This window comes from Pseudorasbora parva, chromosome 7 (assembly GCF_024679245.1).
Source record: "Pseudorasbora parva isolate DD20220531a chromosome 7, ASM2467924v1, whole genome shotgun sequence".
NCBI classification, from domain to species: domain Eukaryota; kingdom Metazoa; phylum Chordata; class Actinopteri; order Cypriniformes; family Gobionidae; genus Pseudorasbora; species Pseudorasbora parva.
Window position 1 is genome coordinate 46,945,009 of NC_090178.1, and position 22,860 is coordinate 46,967,868.

The 22,860-nt window shown below is 37.9% G+C and overlaps 1 protein-coding gene across 1 annotated transcript in view; it reads right to left on the reverse strand.

Moving 5' to 3' along the window:
* ascc3 (activating signal cointegrator 1 complex subunit 3) overlaps positions 1 to 15,211 on the reverse strand; it is a 327,642-nt gene extending 312,431 nt beyond the window's left edge. Inside the window, exons 1-2 of the mRNA XM_067449368.1 lie at positions 15,090 to 15,211; positions 13,803 to 13,927 (exon numbers count right to left, since the gene is read on the reverse strand). Coding sequence (XP_067305469.1) covers positions 13,803 to 13,892 — 90 coding nt within the window. The 5' untranslated portion in view covers positions 13,893 to 13,927; positions 15,090 to 15,211. The remainder of the gene's footprint in view (positions 1 to 13,802; positions 13,928 to 15,089) is intronic.
* Between the last annotated feature and the right edge of the window lie 7,649 nt (positions 15,212 to 22,860).

Here is a 22,860-nt window from a genome sequence, read left to right on the forward strand (position 1 = left end):
CTGAGCTGGCTTTTTAATTGCACATTAGGTTTTGTAAAGATCATTTGATTAGTTTTGCAAGCCCTTCCAACCAAGTATGGCCAATTGTTCACAAGACAGATGCATTAAAGATGCAGTGTGTAATATTTGAGGATCTACTGGCAGACATGCAATATAATACACCAGGGCTCTACACAAAGCCAATTGTAGGCGCATTTTCGCCAAAAAATGACCACGTGCGACTGTGAAAAAATATTTAGGCACACCGGTGCGAGTGACCCGTTCGATTCTCATGAATAGATACAATCGGAATAAAAACTACAAATGCCAAAGTGCATCAACACTGAGAACCGTTCCCTACTGCAATCATGTCAATCAAACGTGTGCGACGAACTACACTTCAAAAAAAAGATTTACAAGGTAAAACGGGTGTGACGACGCAGCCATGTACGCTTGCAGACGCCTCGCGCTGATGATCTGCAGCCAAATCAAAATTTAACTGGAAATACTGTTACGTTCCAGGATGTATGTGTATGTTTTATAATTATGGTGTTTGTGTCATTTATTGATGTACTGTGTTATTGCCAATGGACCCAACTGTGAAAAAATTGTAGTTTTCAAAAATTGTAGCTGGCAATTGTAGTTTTTTTTTTTTTTTTTATGTGTGTTCTGCCCTATTTCCTGTGCTCCTCCCTGTCCTAATCTAGGTGATTGGACCTACCAGCTGCTCATCATTGTCAGGAGGAGCCAGTATTCAAGCAGAACAGGAGAGAGGTCCAGAGAGAGATTCCTTCTCCCAGGAGCATGAGAGGGTTGTGACGTTGCCAGTCCCAGAGTGTTGCTCTTGTTGTGTTTTAGGTGTCATTGCTGTAGTGTGCCGCTTTTATGTGTTAAGCTTAAACTTAAAACCAAACTTAAATGTGTTGTGACTGTGTGCCCAGCTTTTAAGTTAGTTGCCTGCTATGTTGAAGCAGTAGGGAGACGGGGGCCATTTTTCTTTTGTTCTCATTCTCTCCTGTTTTTGTTAGTAGTGAAGTAAGGTAAGCGTGTTGTTTTTTATTTGTATTTATTTTGCGCAGGTTAATTAGATCCTATACCACTAGTTAGTAATCTTTTGTTTGTTGTTTTGGCCGCACCCGCACCCTTGTGTTATGTTGGATTGTGTTTCGTTTGTTCCTTTGGCACTGTATTTGTTTTCACTCATTTATTGTAAATAAATCTATTTAAATCTTACATTGTGTAGTGAGTGCTGGGACTGAGAACGTTTAAACCTTCTTTGTTTCTATTAAAAATTCTTTAAAACGTTACTTGCCGTTTTCCCCTAGAAATCTAAAATGGGAACGTAACAATACCACATTTCACATGCAAATCCCACATGCAATCGATCACAGTTCTGATTGCAAGAAAGCTCGTCAGAATGACCGGTCTCAAACTGTAAACGTTTAGTTCATCCAATCATTTTAATTCTGCATTTACTCCCCCTCATGTTGTTTTCCCGTGTCACGCAATCATTTGAACGTCCGTGTTTACTACAGTATGTGCGTTGTGTTTAATATATTCATCACAAAGCCATTGTGTCTCTTCAGAAGACTTGAAGACTAAAGAAGATTTGGATTAGGACACTCTTAGTTATTTTTACATGCCTTTATGACATTCTTTGCATCTTTTAAGTTTGAGAGGAATGGACTTTAAAAATGGAGGGACATAAATCCCTCAGGTTTCATAAAGAAAATCATTTGTGTTTGGAAGTAAAAAAAAACGACATGGTGAGTACATGATGACAGTTTACTAGGGCTGTACTAGAATAATCGAATATTCGAATATTCGTTCGGTGAGGTGGCATTCGATTTTCAGTTTTGAGATTCGAATATTCGTTTTTTTTTTTTTCCAACACGTGACTTCCGTCGCGGACTCATTCTCACTCATGCTTGAAATAATAATAAATTTAAAAAAACACCGCAACATGCTTTCAATAAAAGCATCGCGCATTTTAAAGATTTAAATTAACAAAAAGTCAGAATAAGACAAAATAAATCCCTTATATAGAATAAAACTAATTGTAATAGATATTACATTTTGTGTCATTTTAAAAACAATTCATTTATTCTTATTCAACTGTTTATAAGCATGCTACCGTGTTCTTTATTTATTACAGTTCATTGAAATCACTGTGTGTTACTAATTTAATTTCTGTTTTGGGATTCATTTGTTTTAAAGAAAGGTTCGTTATTAATACCTTATTAAAGTTCTTGCTCTCAACAGACTTTGTGTTTTGTATCACTTGTGCACTGTCCGTTTTTGGAGCATAAACCTGCCCGTGTAATGCGTACCGGAAACTGTTCTATTTAAAAGATTATTAAATGTTTATTAATATTTAAAGAATGTGTGCCACCTGATCATATTGCACCAAATGCAACACTGCACTCCACTGGGTCTGCCGAAACACATTTACGATGCCAAAGAGTGAAAAGTGAAGTCGTGAAAGATGATACAAATGCAAACCGACGCTATTATTATATATTTAGCCCCACCCACCGAAGCTTCGAATATTCGATATTGATTGCCACCTGAGCTTCGAAGCTCAAAAAATGGCATTCGAAAAAGCCCTACAGTTTACATCAACGAAACATATCGTCATATTCTTATATTGCGATATATCGTTTAATGATATATCGCTACACCCCTAGTGTTTATATCCTGTCTACCGGTATTTTATTACTGCGCTGCGGAGGAGCACAGTCCCTGCGAGACACGCCATATACACAAGCCGAGTAGATACGGCTACAACGTTTTTCCACAAGACACATGCAGTTCTGTTTAATTAGCGCCAAAAGTTATGGATTGCTATTGCTCCGACTCCGAGTATCGGCAGGATTGCAAATGTGATACTGATCTTGTACAAAAGTCCAATAGACAAGTTGATATTAAGTAACAAGGTTTTAGCCACCAACGGCCTATTTGTGAAAATCAAAACCACACCAGAACTGATCCGCATCTCCAAGCGATTCGAATCAAATTAATCTGTGTTTTGAACGATTGACTCACACATTAAGACTTGCCGCCACTTACAGGCGGTTTTATTTTCATATTTATACTTTGCATGGACTTTTAATTTAAAATAGCAAACTTTTAAAGTTTAATTTGTACATATTTCTAAATTCAAATTATTGAATTTGATTCGGCTCTCCAATGTCACGTGATTTCAGCAGTTTGACACGCAATCCGAATCATGAATCAATACGCTGATTCATGACCGCTTGAATCTTTATTTGAGGTTTGAAAACAAACCCGGAAGAGAAGACAATGCTGAATAAAGTCGTAATTTTTGTTATTTTTGGACCCAAATGTATTTTGGATGCTTCAAGAGACTCTAATTAACCCACTGATGTCTCATATGGACTACTTTGATGATGTTTTTATTCCCTTTCTGGACATGGAGTCACTAGACAGTATAGTGTGCACTTAGATACGCTCTCGGACTAAATATAAAATATCTTAAACTGTGTGTGAAGATGAACGGAGGTCTTACGGGTGTGGAACGACATTAGGGAGAGGAGTTAATGACAGAAATTTCATTTTTGGGTGAACTAACCCTTTAATACATCTCTGATGCATTTACATTATACTCAAAAATGTTAAAGGAAGTCCATGCATTATGTATAATGTACACTAACATTCAAATGGTAAGATTTAAGATTTTGTAAGATCCAAGACATTACAATTTTAAAACACTGTGGCCCGGTTTCACAGAAAGGGCTTAAATGAATCCAAGATTAAGCCCAAGTTCAATTAGGACTTTTATCGGGGGTTTCACGCTTGCTTTGGTCCGAGTCCGAGCGTGATTGTTCCCAATGCCTCCCTCCAGCATTGGTCTGGTTTCACATTTAACTTGATTCTGTCGAACCACGGTGCTTTTGTGGTCATCTTAAATCATCAAAAAACATGCACATGATAGAACACAAGTCACTTTATTGTGATTCTTTATTAATTCGGTGCTATTATGCAAGAAGAGTGAACACTTGGGTGTACTGTATGTGCGTCACATGAAATCGGCTTTCTGCTGCTTTCAAACGGACTCTTTTGAGGAGACAGTGAATTGCCAATTAATTTTGCACTGCAGGCTCTCACTCGATCATATCCAAGGAAAATAATCAACACTCATCCCTTGCATGTGTTTTTATTGAACTAAATGCATCATCATTGGGTGTACAGGGTACTTTTCTCTTGGGCCCACCCAGATTGACAGCTTGCCCATCCTGTCAGATCCAGGGAAATACTTTTATTTGATTGTATTAACATTTAACAATTTTTCAATAATTATTTTAAATGTGATTTATATTGTCATGCAGTAGAACTCTATTCTAATAATTAATAAAATATGCTAATTTGTCTCTTCAGTTAATGTCATGCTCTTCTTCGTGGCAATATCCGGATTCAATTCCAACTAGCAGGGCCTTTTTTGTTATAAAAAAAAAAAGGCTAAACTGCCATTTATGACACTTATGCCATTTAAGAAACAAACACGTCCTGACAATGACAGTAAGCCATAACACTTTTGTCGTTTGAAAGTGAACAGAATATGATGCCATTATCTACATCTTCAATTCAAAACCCAGCCAACTCCGTTTAGAACAGACATCAGCCATACAAGAGCTCTCTAATGCATTACATTGCTTTTTTTCTAAGATTTTGCTCTCTCTCTTTCAGTCGGAATTTCTGTCAGTCATCCTTTTCTCCAGATTGTCAATGCATTGGGAGCTCAACTGGATTAACATGGGAGGCCAGCGTGGCATGGCATTTGCATGAAATAAATGTGAGCAAGTGGTTTCCTTAAATGTACATAAGCCACATATACTGTATTAGCAATGGCAGTTTGTCGATAGAGGACTCAGACATTGTGATTTATCTTTGTGATATAGTTATCAGGACTAGGGTCATATCTCCAACTTATTTTTTTTTATTCATAGCCTATAAATCTAGACGCACCCTAGCGGCAGCAAATCTAATTTGCTGCGAGTGTCAATTCAATTCAATTCAAACTTTGTCGTCATGTGTACCGGAGACAGTCGTCACACGGAACAATGAAAATTTTATTCTGTGAATCCTCCCAGCAGCATTAAACATCAATTAAACAAATAACAAGTAACATAAATAACCAAGAAACATACAACAACATTGTGTATGTATGCATGTGTTCAGTGCAAAATTCGCACAAGTAGGTTGTCAGTAGTTATGTAATGTCCATGTGTTTCTATGTGTGTGTGTGTGTGTGTGTGTGTGTGTGTGTGTGTGTGTGTGTGTGTGTGTGTGTGTGTGTGTGTGTGTGTGTGTGTGTGTGTGTATTAATGTGTCGTCTAGCAACTCTCAATACCCTTCTGAGCTGTAAACGCCAAACTCTGGTCAGGCCAATCACGTTGTGTATAGAGTCGGTGGGCGGGACTTAGTATAATGACGGCCAAGTTGCGTTTGCGTGCTTCTAGTAAACACAGAAACTGGCGAACGGCGGCGGTCTTTCGAATCAGCTTTGACCGCGACTCTGGAAGACTAGGAGTTAAGCTTTTCTCTGAGAAAAGAACAAAGAACGGCACTGAAGTCATTCTTAAAAAGGGAAGATGTGTTCGGAGTTTAGCCGACCGGATACGGCGAATGTTTAATCTGTCAGCGAGCTCTGCTTCACCTTCGTTGCTCTGGTTGGTTGTAGCGCTATCCTATCGCGTGCAGACGGAGTTTGAAAGACAACCGTTTATCCGCCCCTCTGATTGAGCTGTCAATGGTGAGTTTCCAGACCAAACATCTTGATGTGGATCTGGCTTGTCAGGCTAAAAAATTCACGTTGCAGCCACTCAAACTTGATCACACGGAGTATAGTGCTTAAAGTATTTTGATTCTGCGACACTGGCAGCTCAAGCGGAATTTAAAAAAATAAAGCAACCTTGAAAAACGGTCCTTCCATGCGCTGCCCTCAAACACAGCTCGTACGTGGGCTTGAGAAGGCATAAACATGTAGAAGTAGACTATATTAAAAAACAGTAGACAATAAAATGAATAGCCTACTTTTAGCTGTGTTGCTATGTTTCAATAGGATTTTGGGATTGTATTATTTATTTATTTTAATTAAGGAGTAATGCGAATTAATCCAGTGACCCACGCACACTATTAGGGGGCTTCACATCACAGCTTCACATTAGCAATTTTTTATCCGAACCGTGGCCCCATTTTTAACTAAACTTTCAGTTTGAATGCACTAGGGGTGTTGAAATTAATCGTTGCACGCAGTAATTGACCATAATCAATTATAGTCTACTGACATAAATCGTCTCACACACACACACACACATGCACGCACACACGCACGCTTCTTGTGGTAGCGTTAAATAAAAGAGGAAGTGAAACACAAAAGCGAGTAATAAAAAAATGCACTCACTATTTTAACATTTACCGCATGTGAGTGTGCATGCGCACGCATGTATGTGTGTGCATTTAAGTGTGTGTGTGAAGCTCCATATGTTTAGGTGCGTTTACATGGAGCATTGTATTCCAAATTACAATCTGCCTATCTCTATGTGAGACTAGTAAATTAGAAATCATATTAATTTGAGTTTTGACATCCTGTAAAATATTAATGAAACAAGTTGTAACCCTAACTTCATACAGCTGAAGGGTACAGCAAAAGGGTTATTTGAATACCTGCCTCAGTTTGTGATGTCTGCTCAATAGGTCATGTCACCGGGGCAGTAAGTAAATTAACACCACACCATTGTATCAGCACTTCAGTGGCCTCTCAAACTCAGCATTATGATTGAGCGCTCGGGAAAACCTGCACCCTATGCTCTCCGTCCAAAACCAGCAGCAGTGCCGATAAAGAAATCTGAATTTAGAGGAAAGACTTTACACTGGACCATGGTGTGGCCTTCTACTACCGCAAAATAAAACCAAAGTCAAGAGAGAGAGAGAGATTAAAGAGAAACCGAGCAGTCAAAGCTCATATAATACACTATGAATCACACTCTCAAGGTCAGAGAAACACGATTGAATAAAGTACAGACGGAGGACATCAGATTACAAAGAGACAAAAGCTGTTTTTAGCTATTAATTAGAGCGATATAAATCTGTAGGCTGATATTATCAGCATAAAACAGCACTTTGCAGATTTATCTGTGGCCTTAAGTCTACTTTAATCCATATATCGCAGCTAATCAATTGGTTAAATTTCCCAAATTTTGCTGATTATGTGCCCAGCCTTGGACATGACTACAGGTGATTGTTAAAAAACAATTTAGACGTTGCTTGGGAAGATAACACCTAAACAGCTAGTTCCTAAGTTTTCTGAGGCTTGTCACTATGATGTTATGGTGTTGTAGGTAGGTACCAGGGTATTATTAAGCAATTTTATGGATGTCTGAATGGTTGCCTAAGGGTCCAATTCTAAAAATCCCATATCCAAGTCTATATGGCCCTGTTTACACTTGGTATTAAGATTGCTTGAGCCAGTTACAAGTGGTCAGCCCATAAGTTTATAAGTGAAAGGAGCTGCTGTATGTCTATTTAGCATCATTAAAGTAAAACAATTTTTTTTAAAATCAAACGTAACAAAAAATTATAATGCCTATAATGCCCCTTTTTAAAAGATGTAAAATAAACATCTGATGTCCCCAGTATTTGACGTTTCAGCTGAAAATACCCCACAGATAATTTTTTTATAGCATTTTAAAATTGTCACTGTTTGAAGGTGAGCAAAAACACACCTTTGTGTGTGTCCCTTTAATGCAAATGTTCTGGTACTCCCGGCCCATATCAGAAAGAGGGCAGAGCTTCAAGAGCTCATGTTAAGAGCTCTAGTTACCTTATGCAGACACGCACTGGAAATGTCCGAAACTGTTCACCGTTTTAAAACTAAAAAAAAAACAGAGTCTAACAATGATCGAGAGACTCAAGAAGACATGTAGAATGAGACGGGACGTTTCTAAATGGCTAGTTAATTGATTTATGAGTCTCAAAGGAGAATATTTTTATATATATTTTATATATTCGATATTTTGAATATTCCTATCTAATATGATTTATGACTTGCAGGGTTGGCAGAACAATAATCTTACACGGTGTGAACAGGAGAACTGGCACCCCGACTGAGTCTGGTTTCTGCCAAGGTTTATTTTTCTCCATTATGCCCTGATGGAGTTTGGGTTCCTTTGGTCGCCTTTGGCTTGCTCAGTTGGGGACACTAAAATTATTAATATTGAGTAATTCAACTAAATATACAAATTAAAATGTATTAATTAGGTCATATTTAATTCTATAAACTATCTAAATCAAACTAGCCAAATCAAATTTTGTTGCAATATTGTCCTGTTTAACTGTGAAGCTGCTTTGAAACAATCGTCATTGTAAACGCTGTATAAATAAAGCTGATTGATTGATTGATTGATTGATTGATTGATTGATTGATTGATTGATTGATTGATTGATTGATTGATTGATTGATTGATTGATTGATTGATTGATTGATTGATTGATTGAAAGACATTGATTAACAGCATATTAGGCATGATAATCTATAAATCATTGGTGTGGGAACTGTTGTAAGATGCACAGAGCCAGAGAATATATCCTGCATGAAGAGAGAAAAGGCAGAGCCTTCCACAAGGAAATCTGTTACTAACTTGGAGTAAAAAATTGTCCGGAAAACGTTTGATTTTTTTGTGTTGTAAATATTTATTCTGAAGCAATATTCTCACTAGTGTTCCATCAGCTTTGGCACACTTAAATCTGCATATGTGTGATATTTTGTACCTTTAATAAAAGGCATTTTTTAAATATAATCTTATTTAAATATAGTCTACGCTTCAGCTTTTATTTCATATTCTTAAATTTGATAAATTAAATTAGAATAAGACATTATAGGGCTGTTACCAATCAAATTAAACCATTTACACTGAAAAATTACAACTGCATTAAATAGTGTTATTGTTTTAAATACTTTTTGAATATACAAATAAGAAATGTTGGAAAGAATGCAAATTAGTCGAGTCGCTGAAACTGATAATTAAAATTTTAAGTTGTTCATGAAGAGGTCATTGAATCTTTGATTCAACCGATTCATGTAAAGCTGAATCATTCAGTGACACACACTGATGCTGTGAGATGCATTACGGTTCTGTTGTGATCTTTCTTTGGGATGATTGGGCTTAAAGGTCCCGTTCTTCGCGTGTTTTCGACGCTTTGATTGTGTTTACAGTGTGCAATATAACATGAGTTCATGTTTCGCGTGTAAAAAAACACAGTATTTTTCACACAATTTACTTATCTGTAAAGCGCTGTTTCCTCTGTCCTAAAAACGGCCTGATGATTTCCTTGTTCTATGAAGTCCCTCCTTCAGAAACACGTAACGAGTTCTGATTGGGCCAGCGCTTCCGGCGCTGTGATTGGACAGCAGCTTAGCGCACGTTGCCCGGAAAGGTCCCGCCTCTTATCATAACGTGTAGATACGCGCGCTCAATGTTATTGCAAAAATGTCTATACTGCCTTATCAATTTGAGCCCGAATCAGACCCGGAGAATATCGAAGAGGATCGATTACAACCTGCTCAGGAAAGACTTTTGCTGGATGTTTCAGAATGGTCAGCTGTCTATTCAGTAGTTTAAACTGATCATTACAAACACCAACAATCGATGGTGTCTGAATGAATTACTACACTTTTATATGCTAAGTTTTTCAGATTAGTTTCAATTACCATCTAACGTCAGTTAACAAAGCTAAACAGCGTTGAACTTTGTGTCATGAGTTACATAAACTGTTAAACGGGCCGACTTAAATAATAAAATACACTTACCGGTTGTGCACCATAAACAACAACGCCTTCTCCAGACAAAGAGGGAACTGCGTCATCTTTTAAGAATAATCTTTCTGCGAATCCGGCATTAAACTGATTGAGATTGAGGAAGCAGTCCTCAGCAAAATGTGCTGCACATAGTTTTAAATTGTGATTATAATTTTCCGGAACCGAGTTAACCATAAACTGTAGCCATTGATCTCTACGTACAGCGTCCGTGGGAAGGCCAAACAAAGGTGATCTGACGCCGGGATGAAAATAACAGCGTTTCAATGGCATGGCCACAAACACACTCTACAAAAACAACGCTTCCTACTCTCGACCTGCGAGAGCAAAAGGACAACACCCCCGAATTTGCGTGTTCTTGTGGGCGGAGGGTTCGTCAACAAACGGTTTTAGTTGCGTCATTAAAGCAGGAAGTGCAGTGGTGTAGTCCAAAACGGCCGTTCGCTGTAGGCTTTGAAAGGGAACTTCTGTTAAATAAAATATCTCGCTTGGCATTGAACTTTGAGCTTTATAATTTTACAGGTATTATTTATGCTCTAACAGAAACATTACACACTAACTAAAGTTTGAAAGATGGAATCGCAAAGAATGGGACCAGGGATGGAAATTAGCACCCGCCACCAGCCAAATGCGGGTGATTGAGAGTTGTGGCGGGTAAACTCGCTTCACCTACCGGCCACCGTGGCGGGTAAATAAAAATAGCATACTGTTTCATCCCTTTGTAAACTTTGTTTAATGCATGCGAGTGCGGCCGTATGTCCGAATATGACCAGTCGTTTTCGCCGTCATTACCCGGATGTAGTGCCAGAAGACGCGAATAAGAACTTGCACGCGCTGAGAGAAGATCCGTCACTGTGCATCATCCGAAAGCACGCACACGTCTCCCAGCACGCAAATATTGAGTTCTCTTTCAAGTCTTGCGCTTAAACGGACCAACTCACACAAGAAATAAGCCAACATGTCCATCTTGATGAGTATCCTAGCAGTCGAGAAAGGCGAGCATATCCCTGCACTAGCTTTTAAAGGGGCAGTAGCCTTTACTGCTCTGTTTAATGTCAAACAAAATTACATCACTCACTGCTCTTGATTGAATATTTTGTAAGTTTAATAAGAATTCATCTTTAATTTAAACAGTTAAATATGCAGTTATTTTACATTTGATTACTTTATTCAATTTCTGTACCTTTCTGCAGGCCAGTAGACCTGTGCAATATTATTTAATGTACACGTGTGAGGTCAAGTTAAACATTTTAGTTTGAATTTTATTTTATACTGTGGATTGTTGCAATGTGCTAAATAAATATTGCATGAATGCATAATTTGTAATTGATTTATTATTTGAAACTTTAATATGAATTAATGCAATTCCAATACCTTGATTTTTAGTAAAGTTACACAGTCATAGCATTAGTCATAAATGCAATGGTACTAATAATTGGCATTTCTTTTTAGTGTTTTGGTTTCGGCCAAGAATTTTTATTTCGGTGCATCCCTACTGACAATGTTCTGCTCGGTATGTCGTCAACACTAGGGCTGGGATAAACGATTATTTTTTAAACGATTAATCTAGCGATTATTTTTTCGATGCATCGATTAATCTTTCCTGTCCGATTCGGTTACGATTCGATTCGATTACCGATTATCTCCCCATTAATTGCCTAATAGCAATTTATACATGTTGATTTAATTATCTGAATGAAAAAAACTAATTCCTTAACATTGCAATATATGTTTATTGCTCTTAAAATTCCAAAGTAAAAGACTATACAAGAACAATGCATTCAATAAAATCATAACAAAATACACACACACACACACACACACACACACACACACACACACACCCTATTTTGAAGTTACTGCACTCTGCCTTTGTATTGTCTGCAAAAAATGTGGAGTCATGCCAAGGCAAAAGGCAGTAACTTCCATATTATCAATATTTGGTTGCTGATCACCTTTTACAAAATCAATATAGTAACGTATGAAATGTAATGATCATGGCATTTATTTTGGATGATTTACAATTAATTATAGCCATCTTCTTATTACCATCATGTGCTTTGGCTGCATTCTGATGCCATTATTAAGGACACAATACGTCTTGTAAAGAGTATCTTCATTGCTGTGCAGCAAAACTTACAGGTTGATAGGTGACACTGAATTATATGAACAAGATAAGATTATTTCTAATGAGTAAACATTTGCATATGATAATGCAAAGATATAAAAAAATAGAACAAATAACAAATCATGTAAAAATGCATGTGATTGTAATAAGATAAATAGCAAATAGTGCCGCTGGTTAATCAAGGGTTAAGTTTGGCTATCACACTCTAATGACAGCACTGACTGGATCAGATTGCCCATTCATACGCTAAACAGAGAAATTGTTTATTGCAATATGTTTTTAATGTTTTTATCTAGCAAAAAATGATACAATAGGCTACATAGCTTAATTACTTTTACATCTTTGAATGAAAATCGCCTATAGCCTAAAAGGACAACTTTTAGATTGATGTGAACGACAAGTAGGAATAATTCTCAGAATGCTTGTGGATTAAACATCCCCGATGACATTCATTGCCATGGATTTTATCGGGTTTACAAGAAAAGCAAGGATATATGGATATAATTGCGAACTGTTACTACTGATTGTATGCGTGAGCTCACGATGTCACGGCATTCGAGTGCACACACTCGTGCAGTGGGCAGCCCCAAACTGCCTGACAGCGCGCTGAGTGAATATTCTGCATTATGAAAACATGTAGGCTATGACAGTACACAGGCTACACCGTAACTTAAACGCGGCAGACTTTAATAGACAGTAAAACAAAGGCGGGACACCATAACTGGATGTCGGTACCGTAACTTAATTTAAACATCTGTCTTCCTGTGTGCAGAAATTTGTTTATGTAGCCGTGACAACAAAACGCGTGCATGCGCACCTGTGTATAAGAGCGCTTGCTCCGTGCGCGCCGCGCGCCAACCCGCAAGCCTTGCACTTCTGAAAGTCTGAGGAGCCACTCGTGTTGCTACCATAGATATACATAATAAATAATATACTTAATTACATAATATACTTTATTATGTATATCTATGGTTGCTACTACTCTCCGGCGCCACCATCTTTATTTTGGGTCTGACGAATCGACGCGCATATTTTGCGTCGACGTATTTTTTGCGTCGACGTCATCGATGACATCGACGCGTTGTCCCAGCCCTAGTCAACACGCTTCAGAAGATGCCAAAACTAATAGTTTCATCGTTGGGACTAAAAACCTAAAACTGGAAGCCATAAAAGACCACGAATCATCCAAATGCCACATCCAGGTAAAAAGAAAAGAGAGAGCACAGAGCAGTTCATGGTTCATGGTTATATCAGCTCATGGTTTGTGTGTGTATAAGAAAGAATAAGAGAAAATGTCAGTATTTCATTGAGACTTGAGATTAAATAAACTGCTTAAGTATTGTAGAGCATGTAGTATTATTTTTTCACATGCATTGTCGGTTAAAAACAAGAAAGTGGCTGGTAAAAACATTGAGTGGCTGGTAGATTTTGAAATCCACCAGCCACAGTGGCCGGTGGACAAAAAAGTTAATTTCCTTCCCTGAATGGGACCTTTAAAGGGTTAGTTCACCCAAAAATTAAAATTGACTCATTCATGATTCGGATCGCCAATGGCACGTGATTTCAGCACTTTGACACGCGATCCAAATCATGAATCAATACGCTGATTCATGACCGTTTGAATCTTTATTTGAGGTTTGTAAACAAACGCGGAAAAGGAGACAATGCTGAATTAAGTCGTAGTTTTTGATATTTTTGAACCAAAATGTATTTTCGATGCTTCAAGAGATTCTAATTAACCCACTGATGTCTCATATGGACTACTTTGATGATGTTTTTATTCCCTTTCTGGACATAAATTTCATTTTTGGGTGAACTAACCCTTTAAGGAAGGTTTGAGTTAGATTCATGTTGACTTACCTTCAGATCATATATGTCTTGTGTAAAATCATCCTGCTTGCTGACGGTAGAAAAGGAGCGCAGGGCTCCAGTGAGCCGAGGGGGAGACATGGTCAGCCACGCCGAAGGCCGTCTGTGGGCAAGGCCTGTTCATGAGGGGAAGATGATAAATGTGAATTACAGACAGTTGCTTTTTGTGTCTTTAGTGGAGCAGCCCGTATGGATCGGGTGTCCTGCTCTCAGGATTTTATCTCAAGACCACAACTGTGAAGATATCACTAAATTGCTGGTGTATTGTCAGATTTATCATCAATGTGATTTGATGTCAAACGTACCGCTTAAAATGCAATCAAAATCTTTTTTCTTTTTTTTTTACTGTGGTGCCAGGTTAGAAATGAATGCCAAATTGTCTCAAAAGCCAAAAATGTATATAAATGGCCACAAAATTCAAGATATGATCATAAAAATGTACTTATGAGATCTTTTTTATTATAAACATGGGATATTAAGCAATTCACAAGAGCGGGTTATACAAGTTTGAACACAATTACAAATAATAAGATATAGTTTTTATAGAAACATTCAATGAACAAAAGGTTAATAGTAAGTGAAGTTTTTGCTCTTTCGGCAACGCATCAAGTTACTAAATGAATCAGCTACTTTGAATAAATGATTCAGTGACTCACTCATGAAGTGTTTTGATTTCAGTTTCATAATTAAAAGCAGACCAATCACTTATTTCTATATTCAAAATGCTACTTTTAAACCATAATCTGAAAATAAAGTTGGAGAAATACCAAGTGTCACAATAAACTTTTGTTTTATCATTTAAAACCTAACCAATAACATCAACATTACTAAAATATATCATTGTTTACCATAAATGACACTTTAGGTTTATCTAATGCTGTGATATTTCAATCTTGAAGTGTCCCAAATCTTTCTGGGGGCCCTGTGCAGGTGTAAATAAGACACTAACGTTACAAACTGACTTAATACTGAACGTGTTGTGAATGCATACATAACTACATCCTTTAACCTGCCTTTGTTTATCTAATGGTGACAACACCGTGATTACAACACTTTCATTACGAAAATATGTCATTAAACACGACTTTCCCACACGTTTCAGGGTCTATAAACTAAACAATCTGTTATTTCGGTAAATCCTAACTTAAACCGAGATGACAGCACATGATAACTTATCTAACACGGCTAACATCTCATATTCGTGTTCATAACAGTGTATTTAAAAGCCTTGGCACGCCAAAATCATTGTTAGGTGACATAAAAATGAATGTGACTGACCACTTATAGATTAAAATCTTCACAGCGGTGAAGAAATTCGGGTGAAGTGGACTTGCTCTCTCTCTCTCTCTCAGCTGGACACAAACCGTCAAAACCGCGTCAGTCAAGTCGGCGTACATGAGGCAAATGGAAGGTGCAGTGCATTGTGGGAATTGTCGTTTTGTAAGGTTATTACGCGCTTGCTTTCTACAGCCGAACATTAGTCAGTGAACTACAACATCCAAACATAAAGACAAAAGCGGAAATAGCAAGGCAGCAGTAATCAATACGTGATAACATGATGCTTCCGTAAGACCTTGCTTATTCATAAATTAGCGTATGTTGATTGACTGAGATTAATAACAGTATAAAGTATAGTAATATGAATATACTTACAGAAGCCTATTTGTGTATGTTTTGTTGACCAACATTTTACCAACATTATTTTTGTGGAAATCATGAACACATTTTTTTAGGATACTTTAGAACATTATAAATAACTTTTACATTATAAATAACTTTACTCTCACTTTTGATCAATTTGATGCATCCTTTATGAATAATTTAAAAAAAACTCTAACTGACCATAAACTTGTGAAAGGTGTATTTCCGTGGGATTGATACGTATCAAATGTATAATCAAATCTAATCAAATGTTTGTTACTACTTGAATTTATGTGATTTATTTCTGTAATTTAACAAATATTGGCATATTCTTGTTTACTCAGAATTGCGGCATGGTTTAATCGGTTGGTTAAAACAATAAGATATACCGCATGATATTGAATGATTATCCTATGTATATTCCTATTTTTACCAAGTGATACTGATAATAATAAAAATAATAAATAAAGAAAAAGAAAAAAGAAATGATGCTCATTAGAGAAATATTATAAAGGGTCGGAATAATAAGCAGCGGCTTTACCTTTTTCGGTTATGATTATTTTTGTTATAGAATATATCTTTGGTTATTTTATTTATATATTTTTATTGTGGAAGATTTTCTGTAAAGACCAAAATAAATAAAATAATGTTAACCCTGCTGCTATATATTTTAGATTACCAGAACATTTTCATGATGTGGAGTTTTGGGAATGTTTAGGGGACCATTAGGACGTTCCCTCTCGGTCTCCATACACTAGATTGCTGTAACGTTTACAGGACCTTTTTGAGAGCCAATAACCAATATAATTGTTGGTCCTATTTAGGTCCTTCTATCACGTTTACTGAACATATTTGTTCGAATTAATGTACTGCAATATTCTACTTTGCACAAAAGTTACTTCTCAAAGATTAATTAATACCAATTTTTCGTGATCTAATTTAATGTATCCAGAACACACAAGTACTGCACTTTATAATGTGTGTGTTTGCAAATCGCCTATGTGGCTAAAGCTACCATTGTCTTTTACTGTATTCACAGAGACCAGACCTTGTTACATTTGCAAAGTAGCCCAGTGTACATAGAGTCACACGTTCTGAAAGCATTTAGGAAACGTGATGGAAGGTAACATTCTAGGTTGGTCCTGCAAACGATATGGGAGTAGTGTATATGTAACGGAGGCCAGCTAGTTGAAGTTGCTGTGCGAGTAAACCTCACTCCTCTGACCTCAAGAGACGCTCTAGCGACTGACGCTAGAGGTTGCAGCCTTTAGCCTCCTTGTTAGAGCGTCCAACTCTCATGCCGGTGGACCAGGGTCCGAGTCCCGGTCCGAGCAGTAGGGGTTACATAGGGACTGAACACTGAACAAGATATGTTTCAGCACAATCCCAAATGAAACGTGAAAGGGATAGTTCACCCAAAAATGAAAATTGGATGTCTTTGTTTCTTCAGTAGAACACAAATGGAGATTTTTAACTCCAAACGTTGCTGTGTGCCAGTCGTCAGAGAAAAAAATGCACAAACCACTTCATAAAACCATGCGGCTCGTGACGACACGAAACGATTGGTTTGTGTGATAAATTAGTATTTATATTAGCGTAATTTGACCTCACCCAGCGGAAGTGATGGCACGCTCGCGGACATAGTGTTGTATTTGAGGTAAAATATATATATATATATATAACTATATAAAAAAGACTTCAATGTGTCGTCACGAGCTGCAGGGTTTAATATGAAGTTGTTTGTGCATGTTTTTTTTTTACACTCATAGAAATACACCCCATTGACATGCATTATTAAGCAACGGGTGGAGTTAAAAATTAATTTGTGTTCTCCTGAAGAAACAAACACACCTACATGTTGGATGCACTGGGGGTCAGCAGATAAACATCACATTTTCATTTTTTGGATGAACTATCCCTTTAATTCTGTTAATGTCCCAAACATCATCTTTGTAACAAAATAAAAAAAGATTTTCCAAGGCAAGGTTAAAAAGCTTTAATTCATCATGGCTTATTCATTTAAAACTAGGTGACAAGTACATCTACATGTTGTGGCTTACAAGCCTCCGCCAGGGTGTGAGTTACAAACACAATCTCAAGTTCATTATAAGCAGCAATTAATTAGTCTTATTACAATCACCAAGGGCTGTGCAAGACAACCTGAGGAGACAAAGTTCAAGGAATACATAGAGGACATGTCTCTATGTCCTCTATGTATTCAAAAGTTAAATCAAATGCTATATGATAATAAAGATTGAAAAAAAGAACAAAAATTACAAAAATTCCATATATGTAATGACAATGTATAAGTCAACAATATGCTAATTAAATAATAAACACATTCAATAATACACAGTATAACTTAAAAAATAAATATTTATAATTATACCATTCAGCGAAATTCAAAATGATGACAAGGCCAAAATTATGCTAATTAAATAATACATACATTCAATATATACACATTATAAATGGCCTTATCAGACAATTTCTGAAGTGAAGCTAACATTAGATTCGGACATTGCTTGATGCCTTCCTGCCTTGTATCCTCTGAAGGCAGCCTTTTCCAGGTTTCTGATGCAGCCATTATGTACATTTACATTTATGCATTTAGCAGACGCTTTTATCCAAAGCGACTTACAACTCAGGAGTACAGGAAGCGATCCGTCAAGAAGAGGCAACGAAACACAAAAAGTGCCCTAAACACCAAGATTTGTACACCGCTCAGAGTAGCAAAAAACAGAAAAGGGAAGAAGAAAGGAGAAATAGAGGAGGAAAGAGTTTTTTTTTTTTTTTTTTATAAGATTAAGTGCTCATGGAAGAGATGAGTTTTTACCTGTCTTTTGAATGAAATGAGTGATTCTGTTGTGCGTATGGAGGACGGAAGATCGTTCCACCAACCAGGAACAATGAAAGAAAAAGTCCTGGAGAGGAATTTCATGCCTCTCTGTGATGGTACCACAAGCCTCCTCTCGTTAGCCGAGTGAAGGCTTCTGGTGGGTGTGTAGACTTGTAGGAGTGAGTCGAAGTATGCGGGTGCTGAGCTTGTGGAAGATCCATTAGCAAGAGTCAGAGCTTTGAATTTGATCCGGGCAGCGAGTGGTAGCCAATGCAGAGAGATGAATAGAGGTGTGACATGAGCCCTTTTGGGCTCATTGAATACAAGACGTGCCGCAGCGTTCTGGATCATTTGCAGCGGTTTGATTGCACAAGATGGAAGTCCAGCCAGAAGCGCATTGCAATAGTCAAGTCTAGAAATGACCAGGGCTTGGACAAGAAGCTGTGTTGCAGTCTCCGTAAGGAACGGTCTGATTTTCCTGATGTTGTGCAATGCAAACCTGCATGACCGAGCCGTCTTCGAGATGTGGTCTTTGAAGGACAGCTGGTCATCAAAGATTACTCCAAGATTTCTGACCGACCCCGCAGGAGTAATCAGAGATGAACCTAGCTGGATGGTAAAATCGTGTTGTATGGTGGGGTTAGCAGGGAAAACAAGCAGCTCAGTCTTTGCTAGATTGAGCTGCAGGTGATGTTTTTTCATCCATGCCGAGATGTCCGCCAGACAGCTTGAGATTCGTGCAGCTACTGTGGGATCATCTGGTTGAAATGAGAGGTAGAGCTGTGTGTCATCAATGATATGAGAGGCCATGTGCCTGAATGATGGATCCCAATGATGTAGTGTAAATGGAGGAAAGGTCCAAGCACTGAGCCCTGAGGAACCCCCGTGGTCAGTTGATGTGTTATGTGTATGACATTATTACCTGATAGATCGTTGGCAATATTCTCAGAAGATGAGCATGTCAGAGTTAAGAATAATTAATGCACGGCTCCGCTTGAAGTGACGAGTGATGCGCGCTCGCCGTTTGAAGTGCATTAGAGCGTTGTTTTCAAGTCGCATCCGCGCTTCATTATAGAAAGGTATAGTTTGCATACTGTGGTAAATACACACAATGTAGGATATTATGGCCAGCGACAAAACCAGTCGTCTCTCCATGGTTGTGTAGTTTGCTGGCTTTTCCTCTTCTGTTGGAATTTTCCCACAGGTAAATTTTGACCAATCAAAAAGCAGTTTAGGAAATACGCCATGGCCAATGAGTGATGTGAATGTTGTCATGTGACTGCATTTTTATTTGTTTCAACTGGTTCGGACCAAAGCAATCAGTGTGGTGTGAAAAGGAGCCAAAAAGCTGAAAAATGCAACAATGTATAATTGTTTGCCCTTGGTTTGGACCAAATGAAACGAACTAGAGATGAGAAAGCACCCTGAATGTGCAGGCAAATTATATGGAGTGCTTGGAGGTGGGTTTTCAAGGCAAAGAAACAGATGCTGCATGTCTTAAATCAAATAAACTGGTTAGATAAATACTCATTAAACAGTGGCTGTGAACTCAGCGTATCCTGACAACAGGAATTTAGTGATGTCTGAAGGACTGTCAAAAGCTATATCTGTTAAATTTGCACAAAATCAGGCTCTATATTTTCCACGAACGCTCGGCTGAAATGCCCAAGGCAAGGCTGTTCAAAGAGGTTCATATCTCAGAAGACCTCCTCTGAATGGTGTCATTGTGGATATAGCAGTGCGTAACACTAACCTGATTTAAACAGCAGAGAGGTGCGCCCTGACTTAACCATGGGCAAAGTCATTTAGTGTAGTGTTAAATAAACCCCCGTCCAGATCTGTGCTAACACAGCCCAGCAGTTATTTAGCACTCAGAAAAAGAGACGTATAGTCAAAGGTTATCCACAAGAGAACTGTTTGTGTAGATGATCGGCCACCCACAACTGTGCAATGGCTCCTCGATTAATGGCAATTTATTCCTCTTACTGTTCATAACTCGCTTGGCTTCTTGTGTGAACATAGAGCACAAGAGACAAGCACAGCAATGCAGAAATGTAATTTGGTCAGTTGTACAGTTTAACAATCATTTGACCACAGACTGACAAATCACATTCAAATAGTTCAGAGATCTCTTTAAAAAATGTGATTTAAACGGCATGCTGCAGATTCCACACACAAAAGAGGACTAAAGCTGCAAACCATGATGGAAATTCCTTGAATCAGAGTCTTGCACGGGTTCGGGTACCCGACGGGTCGACCCACCCAAATTTTGGGGAAACAGGTTAAAAACATCCAACTGTGTCGAATACGGGTGCGGGTCAGGTCGGACAAAGGGGAAACATGCATTGCGAACGTAAAAATGTATGTATATTTTTAGGAACACATCTACAAAAATATGTCTTGCCTGTATTTCAAGTTAATCAAATAATTTCAAAACAATATCAGGTTATGTGTGCTCACGCCGCCGCGCGCCCTCCCAGGATTCTCTCACTTTCAAAAAATCACTCAAGGCTTCAAGGGGGTCGCACACCGGACGCGAAGCTCAGCGCTGAACACACACATTATATATGCCACGCACAAGCTCAGTTTTGAATCCACTTCTGACAGAAGAGCTGCACGATGTGTGCATATTGTAGCACTGGGTGAAATCAGTGCATTGGCGCTCTGTGGTGCGGCAGGATTTTGAACAACTTCCTGAGTCGCCGCGGACAGGCACCAATATAATGTTATATGCCAGGGGTTTTCAAACTTTTTGTGTGTGTGGACCACTATTTGTAATCAAAAAATGTTGCGGACCACCTCATATATAACACATAATAAAATATGTCTACACACAGTCCTGCCTGAATGAATCCGCACCTCCAAATAGGCTTACTAGCACTAAAACTAACTAGTCATCACATCAGTACAACTGGCTTGTTAAAGGAAAGTTTACTGCTGCCACATATTTAATTTATTTATTTACTCAAGCGCCCTAATGCTAAATAGCTTTCGCAGTATTTTCTCTTCACCCTCCTTTTCTTTGTTTTTTTATGATGAATCTGGCTCATAGATGCATCCGACTCACTGTCAATCTCTTCATTTTTTGTAACTTCTGCCTCGGTCTCTTTTCTCTTCAGAGAACCCGTTGCTATCCACCAAACCATAACCGCACTGATCTTGAACGTCACGGCCGATTTTAGTAATCGCACAATAACTTGACAATTTAATACAAATGTTATATCAATATAGGCCTACATATTCTTTTTACTTTTTATTTTTTTATGGGAATTTCCTGGTAAAATTAAGGTAAAAAAATATGATTTTATTTTATTTTGCCTTTCCACGGACCACCTGCAGTACCCTCATGGGCCACTAGTGGACCGCGGACCACAGTTTGGGAATGACTGTTATATGCTAAACTGATTTTATTTCGGGTGCAGGTCGGGTGTCGGTTCTATTTTAAGCGGGTCGGGTGCGGATTTTAATTAGTGCTCCATGTCGGAAAACGAGTCGGATGCGGTTTAATGCACCGCGGGACGGGCGGGTGCGTATTTACAAAATTGCATGTCTTTACATGCCTTGAATTATGTTCGAGTGCTGTGTAAATACCATGCTATAGCCAGTGTTGGGGATAATGCATTACAAGTAACTTAAATTATGTAATCAGATTACTTTTCCAAGTAACTAGTAAAGTAACGCATTACTTTTAACATGTACAACATCTGAGTTACTTTTGCAAACAAGTAACGCAAGTTACTTTGTTTTCACATTTATTGACTGATAAACTCTCTCGTCACAATATTGAGAAAAGTCAGACGTTCACAAAGGCGTTGTGTGTAAAAAGTGTGTAAATTTATCTTTTCTAATCTCACTTGCACAATAAAGATTCAGTGCCCCTCAAAATTGATAAAAACTGTGAAATGAACACTTTATTTACCAATGTACTCGCTGCTGACCTTCAGTGATTTAGTTAAATCATAAGCAAAAATTACTAAATTATTTAATTGGAGTAGGAGTGTTACATTTGCCCCAAAATATAACTTTTGTTATAAAGCCTAGCCCAGATGAAAAAAAGTAACGTAACACATTACTCGCCCTAAAAAGTTACTAAGTAATGCAATTAGTTATTTTTTAAAGGAGTAACGCAATATTGTAATGCATTACTTTTCAAAGTAACTTTCCCCAACACTGGCTATAGCCTATAAATAGTTTTTTTAACAGATCCAACAAAAAAAAAAAATACTGCATCCGGCTAAATGCATTTTAGTCTATCAAAAAAAACAACAACAACAAAAAAAAAATAGGAACATAATCTCTTTACTTAAAGAAATGCATTTTAATAAATTCCCTCCCATGGTCCAGGCTGGTTTATGCTGGTTAGAGCTGGTTTAGCTATGGACCAACAGTCATGCTGTTTTCAAGCAAAACTGAGACCGGCACGCCAAACATACCTTATGCTGGATCTTTTCAGCAGGGCTGTAATTTTACTTATTCAGTTTATATTTAGACTGAATAGGACCCGTGGGGTAAATTATACTATATCACTCGAACCCGAGCACATTTAGTACCAGTCACAAACAACAAAGC